Raw genomic sequence first — 15,616 nt, 5'->3', positions numbered from 1 at the left:
GATCAGGCCAGTCTTGAATGATGGCTCTCGGCTTTGATTACCCAAATTTCAAATGCATCATTTCTAGTAAATTGGCATCTGTTGGGCATAACAGGAGAAGGAGAGAACCGAAGTTTAAAAACAAGTCCATAAAGAGTATATCCTCTGTCCAAAAAGAAACCGAACTTTTCGAAAATAGAAGAAACTAGTGGTGCCACCTGTCATATCTTTTTGTTGTCGACCTTCCTTAGTGTTGTGTCAATTGTTTATGAAATTTGTTTCATAAACAATTGATGGCAACCTTCATTAGTGTTGTGTCAATTGTTTATGAAATTTGTTTCATTAGAAGCCGAGTTATAGTGCCAAGAGTGACAGTGTTTTGACGAAAGGTTGGAAAATGAGTTTCAAACAGAGCTGGATTGATTTTTCTGTTAAACTTGGAAAAAATTTTACCAAAATGCAAAGCATACGGCATTGAATGCTTATCCCGTACTCAAGTTTACGAGTGGTTTAAGTGATTTTAAAGTGGTCATGAGATGCTTGAGGACGACGAAAAACCAGGCCGTCCAAAAACTGGACTGAGTGACGTTAACATCCAAAAAGTGCGTGATTTCATCAAAGAAAACCCGAAATCGTTCATGAGATTGATTGAAAATGAATTGGGGATTCCAAAATCAACTGTGTTGATTTTGGAATCCCCATTTTGGCCGCGAGTTTGAGCCTTCATAAATTGAATTCGCGATTTGTTCCCCACAAGTTGACCAACAACCAAAAAAATGCATCGAATTGAACATTGCAAGGACCTCATTAAAACCACTCGTAAGGACTCAACTTCCTTGAAACATCATTACTGGTGACGAAACGTGGTGTTTTGAGTTTGAGCCTGAAACAAAACACCAGAGTGCTGAATGGAGACTACTAGAAGAGGGGAATCCGAAAAAAAACTCGCTTGGAGAAGTCAAAAGTAAAGACAATGCTGATTTGTTTCTAGAAATCCAAGGACATTATACATAAAGAATTTGTTCCACCTGGCCAAACGGTCAATGGTGAATTTTATCTCGAAGTTCTGAAGCGATTGATAGAGAGAATTAGCATGAATATCGTGATGCAGACAGCTGATCACTTTTGCATGATAATGCACCATCTCATTGTTCGAACACCGTTTGAGCAAAAACTAAGTTTGTGTGTTGGATCACGCGCAGTATTCACCTAATTTAGTACCCAGTGGCTTCCTCCAACTTCATTTGCCGATGAAAGGAAAGCGATACCACACCGTTGAAAACATTCAAGCGGCAGTAACCAGGATCCTCAACAGTATCCCAAAAACCGATATAAAAAACTCATTTAACAAATTAATTGACCATGCCAAAAGCTGTATCGAAGCGAGGGAGAGTATATTGATTGAATTAAATTATTTGAATAATTATAATTGGCCTGTGTTTTATTTTCTATCAAAAGTTCAGTTTCTTTTTGGACAGAGGATGTATAATGTAGATATCTGGACTCCCTTGCACCTACCAGAGGACATACAAATATACCGAATAGAAGCTCAATTTTTACAGTTAGGGTTGAAAACTTATGAAATGGCCTCATCCTAAGTATTGTATCTATACGAAATGTGAATAAAAATGAACAGCTTTAAGAATAAAATAGTAAAATGTTATGGATGGAGAGTAACATACAAAACATAAAAAAATATTTAAAATAAATTTGTGTATATTACATGATAGAAATCAACCAGCTCATATATTTCAAATTACCATTTTAATCAATTGGGAATAATGGGGATCATAGCTTAATTCTCTCCTGATGCCTTGAAAGATTAGTATTACTAATTATTGTTAAGATTTCTGTTTGGAGGCATTAATTACGCGATCAGTTTATTATTAATTAATAAAGAATGCGATATAAATATTATTGATAAATTTTGAATGATAGTTATCACAATGTATAGTTCACTTGGATATTCTGATATATTTAAGAAAAGTGATAAGACATTTGGATGATAATATAATACATTATTAGCAGTGAACACAGTTAATATTGGGTTAAATCAAGTCAAATATTGATTTTCCTTTTTCACTAGGTGTCCGAATTTTTCCTCTCAACCAGAGAACTGAAATCTTTTGGTAGAAGGTAGAAATATATACAATATATGTACGTATGTATGTACTAATATATTGTTTGTATTTCTCTTTTCATGTTATGCACCCAAAGACGTCTTCTAAGAAGACAAAACTAGTTGTGTGTGTGTGTGTGTGTTCAAATAACAAATAGTTTGTTCTATTTGCATCCCTCGGCTTGAAGTCATTAAAGTTCTTCAATATATATAGATTTAAAAAAAAAAAAGAGTGAATGAATAAAGAGAGAATAGAAATAAGCAAATTAGGCAAATATTTATGAAAATATCTCAAAGAATGTTATCCTGCTTTCAGCTAAACAACAGTCTACCGATATAATGGATGAAGCATTGTGCTTAGATTTGTTGTTTAACTAAACTAAAAAATATAAAGGACAAATCAGTTTATATAAGGATGCTAAAATACAATAAAGAAACATACCTCTGAGATTTAAATTCCTTCATGATATCCAAAAAATCATTATAAACCTGTGGTTGATTGCCAAATTGAATTTTTACTTGATCCAAGTAGGATAATGCATCTTCAACTTTTAGCCTTTGAAATTGTTGCTGCTGACCTTGCATCTGGGCAACATGTGCCTTAAGAGAAAAAGGGAAAAAAAAAAAACATTATTATACAAGCTCCTAATGATTACACAATGCCTTAATACCTATTACATCTCACTGAAACACCCAGTGGTAGTCTATCCCACATTGCTACAGAAAATGATGAGAACTTGGATCACATGCTTTCTAACCACAACTCGACTCAATTTCCAGGGATAAACCACATACCCTGAGCTGTAAAATTTCAGCTGTATCTACCATGTCCATTTATATATTTTCAAATGAATAAGTCCACATGCCCAATATGAATTTTACTCATCATTAGATCTTTTCAACTATCTTCTCATCACCTCTGAACTCTAGTGACTATATCTCAGCAACAGTAAAGATGCAGTCCTATCAAAGCAGAAGAAATTCATTTGTCATCTGATGTGATGACTTAACACCTGACAATTACTTGTGCTAACATCGATAACCATTTGTACCAATTTACCTTTAGTAAAATATTCTTTTAGCAACATCCTCAAGCCAAAATGTCTACTATTACATTTTCAAGTCACTTCACACCCTACCAAGTGATGATGTTATTCATCTCCTGCAATAAAAGAAATTCACAAACGTTCATGCCTATAAGGATATCCAAACTCATGATCTATTTGGATGAAGATAAGACTATCCCCCCTCATTAACAAGGAAAACAATTTATTCAACCTGCAAAGATCCTGTTATCAGAAATGTGCCTTAACACCTTCCCTAACTTTGCACCTTCATCAAATAATTGTATATATCACTGTCTGACCAATATTCTTAAACATTGGAACAATAATGACTCAGGTCACTGTGACAACACATTTAATTGACTCCTTTTAGATTCTGAACATTTACCAGAACTTGTCACAAGGCCACTTTGCACATAACTTCATTCAATTATGTGTAACAATATCCAGTGTGGAAATCTGTCAAATGCTTTGACAAAATCTAAAAGCAATGCAGTATATTCATTTGCCTTATCTATTTCTGTAGTGACCATTATATAATATAGTTGCCAACTGTTAAAGCAAGACTTGCATTTATCACCATACTGACCGCTATAGCAGTCAGTTCCATCGACCTGTATCTAGACACAGATCCTAATTAGCCTCTCTTAATGGCCACTCCATTGATACTAACTGGTCTTTTAATTTGCTTATGTGCTGGGTTGTTCCACTTAAGGTCGAACAACTTCAACACCCCACTTGTGTGAATATACCAACCAATACTACTGCCATGTTCAAATCTAGCCCTTGAAATAGCTTTAATATTTCAGTTAATCCATATCTATCCTTTCATCTAGTTTCAACTTCACAGCTTGAGAATTAATGGGATATACACCTTACTGAAGAGATCGTTTAACTATTTCAAAAACACCTGACACTTTCCTACCTTTGCTCTGGTTCTTCTTCTACAATCACTGCTCCTTTTATTTGCCCCACACAGCATAAAAATTCAGATTTCTTTTTTGCCTGTAAGGCTAACTGCTTTCCTCACTGTGGAAATATTAATATTTATGAAATCTCCAGAACTGTCATATAGCTATAATAATAATTAAAAACCTCACTTCAGTCAATTTCCTTTATGTACATTGCAGAGGAAAAAAGAAAACAGCAAAAATAGTGGTGCTTAATGTAGGAGAATGAGGAGGTAACTAGCAAAGTGTCCCAAGGCCTATACTAAGGCCACTACTGTTTGATTTTTGTATAAATTATTGGGCTGGTTGTTTGCCGAGGCAAAATTGATGAGGGCAACAGCAGTTGATGTAAACATTCTACAGGATGATTTAAATAAAGTGGCATGTGGTGAATGATAATGGTTGTCAATTTAATGTTGCAAAAGTGCAAGGTTATGTACTCTGAAATAAAAAGCTCACATACTGTATATTACATAGAGTACCAGATCACATGAAAATAATGAGGCTAGGGATTAGGGAATAACGGCAAACATAATTGAAGTTGAAAGGGCACATTATAAAATGTTGACAAAATACTTCAAAAGGATTACTTGAATATAGTAGAACTTACAAAGAGAACTTGTATTTCTTACAATGAAGAAGTTGTGGAAAGGTTTCAGAGACAAGAACAATCTGAGGGACATCTGTGGAATGCTCTCTGTAAGAACAGAATGAAGGTGTGCGAGATGCAAAGTTTAGCTGACTAGCAGAAGAGGACATGATAGAAACTTGTATGTTAATACATGAGATCTATTACAAAGATAGAAAGAAACTGTTTCAAAAAGAGAACTTTTTCAATAGATGTCAAGTAGGTAGAGAACTAGGAATCAGCCCTGGAAACTTTAAATGTGATTAATAAGGATACAAGAACTAGGTTTTTTGTTTGGTGGGATGAGTGCCATGCCATGAATGAGTTAAACAGAATTATGATAAGTATTATGTGAATAACAGTTCCTATAGGCTTCCACAATGAGTGTCCTTGACATACAAAGGTGTCATTTTTTTCATTAGTTCATCCCCCCCCCCCCCCAAATAAAACAACTAAGGACAGTAGGAGAATAGACTGTGGGTGATTTAACTCTTTCTTGGTAAAGATTGTTATATATAGGCTTGCTTTCAGTCAGACAGCAGAAAAGTGCAGCTAGCTTGTACAGACAATACAGAATGTTAGTTCTGAAATGCAACTTTTGAGAGAACAACTGGTGAGAACACTATCTGAAACAATACACCTTTTGGTACCAAAGCTATAAGTTTTCTAATGTCTTTCTGGTGAAAAAAACAGAAAACAAGCAGCGAACTGTTCTTGGTATGGTGGAGGTTATTTACCATGGTATTTTATACATTAGCTGAAGGAGAAAATGATGCCAGGTCAACCTTATCTGAGTAATGTTATTTTACAACGATATCATCTGGATGAGAGAGAGAGAGAGGGGGGGGGTAGAAGTATAGAAGGGGAAAAGATGTGCCTAATAGTCTAGTTTTCGTAGACAAGCTTATACATTGGTTAGGTTATGCATTACTAAATCACTTAAGGAATTGACAACATATATAAGAATATAAATTAAATTACACTTTAATAAATATTTCCGATATTTTGGCAAGCGTCACATTGCCATCTTCAAAAGGAACTCACAAAAAAGGCACGTGCACGTAGGCATTACAACACAGTAACTGAGAATGAAGTGAGGAAGCTATTGTTCTCCTAAAAGTCCTGATAGTGCCCCCCCCCCCCCCCCCCCCAGTTGGCAGATTTTTGGAGATGTGTCCAAAAATCTGCCAACATTATTTAATATGTAGAGGTATCGAATGTAAATTTGGTATTAAGTTTTGAATACACATTAGCTAATGACTTGTCTTATAATTTAAAATTTTCTATAATAATTGTGAATAATTTAAAACATTTTTGAAATATTTAATATATAAGTATAAATCATACCTGAGTTTGGGCTTGGTGTACAACTTGAGGCTGATGAGCTTGTGTCTGGATGGGATGAGAGTGATGGACAGTGGGGGTATTATGGCTATGACTAACTTGGGGAACTGCCGTTGTACCCACTCGAGGTCTATAGTAAAACACAACTTATTTGATAAATTCTTTATAAAATACATTCAATCAATACAGTATAATACTTAAAACTAACAATGATACAAAGACAATATATCAATTATTGATGGAATCCTAAGTTCCATCAATTTTGGTATTAAATCATATGATTAATAAAAACAATCTAATGAAAAAATAAGCAATTCGTAATTACAGTCAACTCTTACTAAATGAGTCTCTGGACTTCATGAAGTTGTCTGTACCTTATGGTACAGACAACTTCATGAAGTCCAGAGACTCATTTTGGAAGGCCCACATCAACCATTATTCCCATCATATTTCTTCTCATCATTTACTAATAAAGCACTCATTAACCTCTAGAAAACCCATTCCACTTGTGAAGCAAGATACTCTCAGACCACTGTTAACCAAGGCTCATATGCAATTTCCAGGAATGACGCCTTGTTCTCTCTCTCCCTTCCTGCTAGGTACTGAAAATTTACTTCATGAATCCTGTAAATCCCTACAGAGGTTTTTAGGGTTGATGAAATATCCACTCATTCCCACTTATGAAACCAATTTTGACAAATGATAATCCTGATTTTTTTTTTTTTTTTCCTTCATAGGAAGCATTCCACACCTGTCAGCATCTTGGTCTCATCTAGATCCTCTTGACCAATTTCTTCATCCATAAGAAATACAGAGAATACAGGTCTCATAATAATGAACTATTGAAATGTCACAAACGCGGATTTCACAATAGCATTTTTTTTAAACAACCACTAAGACAAATTTTAGAAATTTATTATTAGCACACCGTATTTATCAGCAAAAGATTATGATTCATGGTGAAATATTTTCAAAATGAACACATGCCTTATAACGAACAAAAATTTTGACTAACCATAATATTAATGTACTACAAGTTTACAACTTTTCAGTGGTGGGAGTCAAATCTACTGCTACAAGAAAAGAATGAAGATAAGCCACATATCAAAGAAGACATGCGATGACTTTCTTGAGAGAGAGAGAGAAAGAAATGGCAATACATGTGATTGCAAACACTACAGACAGCAGATATTAGACGTCACATGACTACGATAGTTTCATAGCTTTAAAACATTCATATAAGGCAGCATCACATCCTGCATTTTTTTTCAAGAGGGGAACTCACTTGAAGGCATATTATATACCTTCTTTATTGAGTGGGTACATTTTTTACAAATGTTTAATATATACGGCATGCTAATTTGAATGTTTTTGATTAAATTTTAAGTGTAAAATTAGAGCAGGAAGCAATCACCTTACCATTTCCACCTCTGTCAACACACAGGAGATTAGTATGATCTCTAGCTACCATGCATTAATGACTGGATAAATTGAGGATGTGTTAGATAACAGCCATCATGTGACACTATATATACTGATTGTATCTGGAATGTATTAGTGGTACAGAGTTACTTGTTTTTCTTTCATTTGCACTATGTTGTCTATTAGAGAGGAAATACCTATCATTATATAGGTAGAATTTCATTCATCTTCTGAAATAATAGGCAATAGTGGGCAAACCTGTTTATTCCTATATATAAAATCAAATCCTTATATGTTTTATGACAAGCACACCAGTTGCATTAAATAAAATATTTCCTAATTTATGATTTTTCTACCTCTACGTTATATTTACATATTAATAAAAGCACTCTGAAAAGGCTATAGAATGGATGTTCTTCTGCCTGGAAATGTTAGTGTTGTATGTCAGTTAACAAAAACATTGCTTTTGTGTGGAGATGTGGGTATTATCATAGATGCCACAAGGAGAAGTGTGATTTAAAGACCACATTGTAGTGGAATTAAAGTTGGCAAGGGTGAATTCTAGTGGTGTTGCATTTAGGTTGGGTGTGTTGTTGTGTGGCTTATGCAACCCACACTACAAAATTCATGTCAATTTGACTGTGTACTTGCATTTTTATCAATATATGAAAGTTTTAAGGGTGCATAGTGCATCAGTACTGATCTTAATTTGGTTTTTACTTTATTATATTATGTACAGTCAAATAAATACTTCACCAAACAGTATACAGTAAGGACACAAACTGTCTAGTGAAACTTTTATTTCTGTTTATGCTTTTCATTTCTCCCCAATGGAGATTGATGCATTATCTCTAGGATTCCAAGCAATTCGTGGAAAAGTGAGCGTGAGAACACATTCTCGCGCGCACACATAGGGCCAAAATGTAGTTGAGTCACAAATACTACATTTTGTCAAAAAGGTTTGATAAACACTGATCTAGAAAGAAGCATCACTGAATATTAAAAAACGTTTTAGATGAGCATTCTATTTCAATGTTAAAAAAATAAATAAAAAAAAAAAAAAATTCTAGTGTTAAGGGAGTAAACACAATAAAATTAATTATTATTATTCAGAAACAAATGAAGGAATTATATTACTGGAAACTGCATCAAATAAAAACGAGCCAAATTGTTTTGATAAAACCAATTTTTATGACATTTAAGAAAATAATTTCACTAGTAAAAAAGGAATGTGCTTATATCTCCTAATCTGAGATTACATGAAGTAAGACAATATTCATGTCACTGTAACAGAGGATAGGTACACTTACCAAATGTATAATACCTGAAGGGTTCTTATAGAATTTAAACTTAAGATTTTTAAGAACTCAAAAATAATATAGCATTATAGTGGGAGAAATAAGATAATGTGAACGCAGTAACAGGTCCATCAACAGCTTTCTTATGTCCACTGCTGGGCGAATGCCTCGTCATTCTTCTACCATTTTGATAAATGTTATGCATCTCTCCATCATAAATGTCCACAACATCTTATCTCATCATCCCATCTTGCTGTTGGTCAACCTGGTTTCTGATAACCAATTTCTGTTGTCCTTTCTGTTTTATTTGTCCATCTGTTGTAAGACATTCTGATCACATGTTATGCACAGCACCAGTTATTTTCCATTGATGTTCTACCATTTCTGCATTGAAATGTCTTATATCCTCTCTTATCTTTTTTATTTTTATTGTTTTACAAAGTTCAGTATATTCAATGATTCTTACACCATGTTTATATTTCTTCATTTTTTTCTATTAGTTCTTTAGTTTTCTTTTTTAATTTGTCTATTTTGCTCTTATATCAATAGTATTCATTAATTTGTAAAATGATTCAGTAATAGTAATGCAAGTCAACATACGAGTGTTAAATCTGAGATTTCATTTTAGTCATAATTAGAAATCTGGAATCAAACATCAGATTTCTCATATGTACCTTCAGGGGGAGGTATACAGGATAATTACGATATTACCACATGAAAAAATTACACCATTACTAACTTCCTATCAAGAACTTTCCTCAAAATTAACCTTTTATTTGTCAAGATTCTGATATTATCAGAACCTACATTTCTGTTTAAGGTATCAATCCACCTTCATTTTGGTCTTCTTCTGGGTCTTTTTCCTGCCAAAGAACTGTTTTGCTAATCTTTTCTCCCTCATTCTGTTTAAGTGACTATACTACCTGAGATTAGCTCTACTAACACATTCCTGAATGCTAATGACGAAAAGTTCTTTCCTAATATCCTAATTTTTAATGTGATACTACCATTGTTGCCATTTGTTCATGCCACAAATCTTTCTCAGAACTTTCATGTCAGATATCTCCAGTCTTTGATCAAGTGTTTTTATTTCTAACCTATTCTCTAATCCATAAGTTAAAATTGGTTTGAACACAGTCTTGTATACAATTAATTTGGTGTTTTGAAATTCTTTCTTATTCCATATAAATTTATTCAGCCGACTTCCTACCATATCCAGCTTTATTAATTCTGTTGAAGTTGAAAATGAATGCACTGCCTTGAAAAAAGATCAAACCTTCACATAGTAGTCCAAGTGAGGTCACATCAAGGTATTATTATAGAGGCAAATAACTTTAGCTTACAAATCAGTGTTTGTTTTTGCACTGATTATCCTGCAAGTTGCATGTTCAATCTTTGCTATATGGATCTTGAACTGCAATTTATATCTCCTAAAATTCAAAAGATTCTCTGCCTGATAATTTCTCTAGCATAATTTCTTTTATGCTTTCTTTTGGTTTCAGGGTACACTGTGAATGGACAGTAAATTTAGTGCTCTTGTAGAAGCGGTAATTTTTATCTATATTATTGTTTTAATTAGTGTTTTATAGTTTATTAATGTAGTTTTGTATGTTTAGTGTTTTATAACATTTTTATTAAGATATTGCAGCGATATTAAATATAGTTTAAAATGATGCCAAAACCACAGAAATGTAATGCTAAGGGCAGTGAATTCAAGAACAAGAAGGCTTGCCCTGCTAAGGATATTGAAAATGAGTTGCCCTCCAAAATAAAAGTTAAAGCAGATTATTAGATAGATGACACAAAAATTACAGAAAGTCATGCAGCATTTAAATGAACATATGAGAATAAGTAAATTAAGCAGCAAAATAAGAAACAAAGCATGGAATCGGGTAAGTAACGATGGTAAAAAAGGATATCAATTAGCATGTTGACTATCACAAAACATGCTGTTAATGAGCAGGTTTTCCTGCAGCAAAAATTGAAAATAAAGCACATGCAATTGGAAAACAGAAAACGACGATGAAAAAGATTGTAATTGTAGTAGGTACTAACAAACTAACTAGCAATAAGTTCAGTATGAGAGAGGATATGAAAAAAGAACCAAGAATGAAAGTTGGAAGAAGCAATAGTGAAGAGTGAGGATGTGAAAATAGTAAGTATATTACCTAGATATGATGATAAAAATGAATTAAGAAAAAGGACTATGATGCAAATGATTGATGCATAGCCTGTGTAGAAGGAATAAATGCAAGTTGTAGATGCGTGGAGTGAGTTTGAGAGATTAGATTTGTATAAGATGGACAACCTATACTTGAATGTGTTTTGATATCAGGAGTCTTGATAAACTAATAATTGGTGTGAGATCTAACACAGTCAGGGAAACTAAATTATGATGGGAGGAATGGTGAGAATTTGTGTGTAAGGGAAAATGTTATATAACTGTTTTAATAAGGAATGAGGAATATCTTGGAAATGATTATGAGGAGAGATCAATTGATTGTGTTTGTCAGGTTTGGACCCATCAAGCACAAGCAAAGATGTCTGCATAATGTGATTGTCTGTGGAAATAGTAGTGGTGGTGGTCGGCGGTAGATGATGTTCGTGTAGTTGCAGTCAGTTGGTGGATTGAGTGGTGGAGACAGTTGTAGAGCAGGCCCTCCCTCAATGAGTCTTTGGACTCCCTGGAGGTGTCAAATAATAATAATAAATAAGACACTAGAGAAGAATAGAGATCTGCAAGTCGTCCAACTCGCACTACAGACAAGAGAATTAAAAAGCAGGTAGTTTATGTCTATACACGAATGCTAGGAGAATTAGAAACAAAGTGGTAGAGTGTTGTCTTGGTCAATACGTTGGTAACTCAGATTTTAGTGATTGCGCATTAGTGAGACTTGGCAATAAGAAGCAGACAGACATACTAACTGATGATATTGAGTGTAAAGGATACAGTATTTTTAGGAATGATATACAGGATAGGAGGGCTATCAACCTGGTGCATTCAACATTCAATTCACTACTACCTCTTCACTGGAAGAAGAAACTCAGGTGTTCGAGGAGGATGTATTAGTGCTGTTGCACAAGCTGAATAAGAATTCAGCAATAGGGACTGATAGGATATCAGCACAGTTGCTAAAAGAGTGTTCAGCTGAAGTGGCTATTTGTCTGACGAGACTATATAATTTGAGTTTCAGAACAGGGAAAATTCCACAGGAATGGTGCCACAAGGGTGGTGCAAAGACCGATGTATCCAACTATCGATCAATCAGAATCTTAGGAGTGGTGGCGGTAAAGATTTTGAAAAAATTGGTTAGGGCTCGCATTCCGAAATGGTTTGCCAGAGAATCTCTAATGTGCAATGAACAGCATGGGTTTATTAAGGGAATGTCATGTTTTATCAACTTGCTCACATCCTATAATAATGCTACCAATGAGCTAGACAAAGAGAATAGATACACCATGATCTTCTTCTAAGCGTTTTTAGAGCTACTTCTGGGTATAGGTTTCTCCCAATTCTGTCCAACTGTTTCTATCCTGAGCTTCTTGGTGTCAAAAGGGTTCCAATGTTTTTTTTATATATCATCTAACCATCTTTCAGGTCTTCCAGCTGATATGGCTGCCACTCCAGTAAAACTTTTGTCCATCTATTGTCATTGAATCTTGCAATGTATTCCACCCATTTCCATTTATTGCATCCCAACGTTTGGGATGCAATAGAAAGACTCACTGCTTCTCGAAATTCCCCTCCAGAAAACAAACCACATAGCAAGGCTCTCCTTGGTCTGAAGGAGGACCGAGACAGTCTAGTGAGACTCCTGAATCCCTTGGTGCAAAGCATGCTACAACATTGTGAGAGCTGCATTCTAGTTCAGAGTGGACATATTCCATACTTAAATGTCTCTCTGCATAGTTTTCGGTAAGCGCTGCACATTAATTTATGAACTATGTTTATAGGAAATTTACAACTTTTGCAAAAAACATACCGTAATTTAATTTCTCTGAAATGTATAACACGTTTTGTGTGTAATAATTTATTTGTATGCTGGCAATAAATTTATGTCCACATTTGGCTGTAGTCACGAAAATTTTTCATTTAAGATAAAAATGTAGTTCGTCCTTAGCTTTTGGACACCGCTGTACTACTAATATGGGAAATTTTGCACATCCATTTTATATAGTACAACAGCATTCCCAGGTATTGCTGATCTCTAACCTAAATCATATGTTCAAGCCCCATATCACCTTGCTTACTGTAGGATTAGAGTGGCTTGAAAAAGTGTTTAGAGTCTGGAGAAGGTTTCAAAAATATCTATTACTTATATCACTTGCAGAATTAATGTGCTTTGGTTTAAAACAGTGCATGAATGCAACATTGCCAGATCAAGCTGATATATATCAATAGAGAAGTATGGTAAAAACCTGCAATATTAACTAAAACTGCTTAAATGTGAAATTATAAAATTATGAATATAACAGGAATTCAATGTGAAAAAATAAATTATGAAACAGTTTCTAACTGGAAATAATCTAGCCTATATTTCACTTTTTTCTGTTATCCTGATTGTCAATAAAAATTAATATTAACCTACATATCTATTGGAATTCCAATTATTGAGTAATCACTAAATTATCTGACCTTCAAATGAATGATCCTTCAATTAACTAACCCTTGAACCCTTATTATGTCACCTGACTTCCAGTGGAGCACCCTATTCAATTATACAAATTACAAACTTCTCTCTCGCAGTAGTTGGATAACAGAGGGATTACTGTACTCTCTTTTTCTCTGAGAATAATGGGAGGGGGGGGAGGGGGAGGAATATAAAGGTAACTTACTGATAGCCTGTCTGAACTGAATATTGAACACCACTCTGCATTTCACTTCCAGAAGAACCAACAGCATGGACTGTTTCTTGAATAAGTGCCAGTGGCTGTCGTATAAGTGGCTTGCTTATTCCAATTACAGATGATCCTGAAAGTCCAGTGTATGTCCTGCCTTGATGATGAAGAGCTAAAGTTGAAGTTGGAGAAGCAGTAGTTTCTGCTGCAGCGGTACTAACACTAGGAACTACCACGCGTCCATCAACATCACTTCTAGGCGAAGTACTATGAAGAGAATTAGATCCTGTGGTCCCAGAATGCACAGAGAGTGGAGTGGTTGAGTAGACAGTGGTGTTTACACCTGGATGATCATCAAGATGCCGTCGCATTATTTCTCCATATGTTGATCTGAAATAAAGACCATCAGATGCTGCTACTTCGTATGAAATACTTCTAGAAAATTATATTAATGATACTAAACAAAAAAAAAATTACAAGATAACTAAAGATATTCTATAACATCAGTATGGTTTGAGATAAGGATTGATGTGAAATATCAAACACTAGCACACATGAAAAATCAAAAGTAACAATTATAAGACAAAAAAAAAAAAAAAAAAAATAGCCTTAAATATGAATAAAAGGATCTTAAATCAAACAATAAATGCAAGAAAGAAATCCAGGTTGACCAGCAGAGAAGAAAAAAAAGTTTACATACCTGTGAGTTCCATCTGCTATTTAATACCATTTCATCAGACCAAAATAAACAAAAAAAAAAAAAAAAAAGATTAATTGGCTTATAGTTTGCTCATTTCAAATGAGAATCTTCAGAACATAACCACTTGTTAAGATACTCAAACAACACTGATTATAGCAAATAATTCAATCGTAAATGACAATGGGCCCAAAGCCCAAATAAGGCATCCTCTAATGCTGTTTGGCTGAAATTAATCTTCAGATGACTATCTCTCCAGATTAATGCAGCCTATTTCTTGAGAAAAAGTGTTTCACAGCCACTGTTGACTAGAAACAAAGTCTCTTCCACTTGTAATGACTTCTATGTAACAACAATGTCTTTCGTCATTTAATGTGAAGGAGTATCCACAGCTAGTCTGCAGTCCTCACTTGCCATAATGATGGCAGTGAATGCATGAGGTAATCAGGACAAAGAGTGAAAAATGAGATACTAAAATAATTACATAAATAAAAATAAACATCTTCAAAGTTGTGAGTGGAATTACATCAGGGAATAAGGATGAGCAGGGTAAACCCAGGAAATGGAATAGCCATAACCATTAATAGAACTAAAAACAGACCCCAACAAAAAAGTTGTTTGGAAATAGCTGAAGAACCCAAGGCTATGAAGGCTAAATGTACACACCAGCCTTTCGCGTTTTAAGAGAAAACTTCCTACCACCTCCAATGTAAAAATGATTTGCAAAAGAAATGAAGATAACAGACAAATTACAGAAATATGATTAACATAACTTGGTGTGGTGGCTATGAATAAGCCACATTAAACTTGTGCTCCTACATTTTATCGTTTTTAAAAGTGTTTTTCGTGCAACAGTAAACGGAAAATTAACAAAGGGTACTAAGGAGATGATTACTTCAGCACAACTTGTAAGTATCCATAGTCCATCGAATCAGTTATCTTTACAATTAAAAAACATCCATCTGAAAGCACCTGCTATGCCTACCATACAGAATAAAGATGGCGGGAACAAAGGCCAACAACAAGAGTACTTCGAGTCCCGTCAGTGTAGCCCTGCTGATCAACAAACTGAATGACAATATGAAGTGCCGCAGTTGTAAAACCAAAATTACTGACCAAAAAAAAATGGTATGTATGGCTACATGCTTCCTGCACAAAAATAGATGAATTGGCACAGAAGCTTTCTTCTGTTCGATGTGCCTTCCTTCTGTAAAACAGCTAATGAACTTAGGCAAAAAAAAGTCAAAAGCCTGAACAACACCTTGATACTATGATC

The 15,616-nt window shown here is 34.4% G+C and overlaps 1 protein-coding gene across 18 annotated transcripts in view; it reads right to left on the bottom strand.

Moving 5' to 3' along the window:
* Window positions 1-15,616, bottom strand: part of LOC150099111 (paired amphipathic helix protein Sin3a-like) — a 578,777-nt gene that overhangs the window by 487,492 nt on the left and 75,669 nt on the right. For 17 of the 18 annotated variants that reach the window (XM_090404589.1, XM_090404593.1, XM_090404598.1 and 14 more), the window contains 3 exons: window positions 13,641-14,033; window positions 6,088-6,214; window positions 2,541-2,698 (listed from right to left, as the gene is read on the bottom strand). In XM_090404589.1, coding sequence (XP_090260715.1) covers window positions 2,541-2,698; window positions 6,088-6,214; window positions 13,641-14,014 — 659 coding nt within the window. In that variant the 5' untranslated portion in view covers window positions 14,015-14,033. Of the gene's footprint in view, window positions 1-2,540; window positions 2,699-6,087; window positions 6,215-13,640; window positions 14,034-15,616 lie in introns of those variants that run through there. The other variant, XM_090404606.1, reaches the window with a different exon arrangement.

The sequence above is a fragment of the Typopeltis vanoorti genome, chromosome 15, assembly GCF_054136105.1.
Source record: "Typopeltis vanoorti isolate ZY-2024b chromosome 15, IOZ_Tvanoo_1.0, whole genome shotgun sequence".
Classification (NCBI taxonomy): Eukaryota; Metazoa; Arthropoda; class Arachnida; order Uropygi; family Thelyphonidae; genus Typopeltis; species Typopeltis vanoorti.
This window is presented reverse-complemented; position numbering and strand designations above follow the sequence as displayed.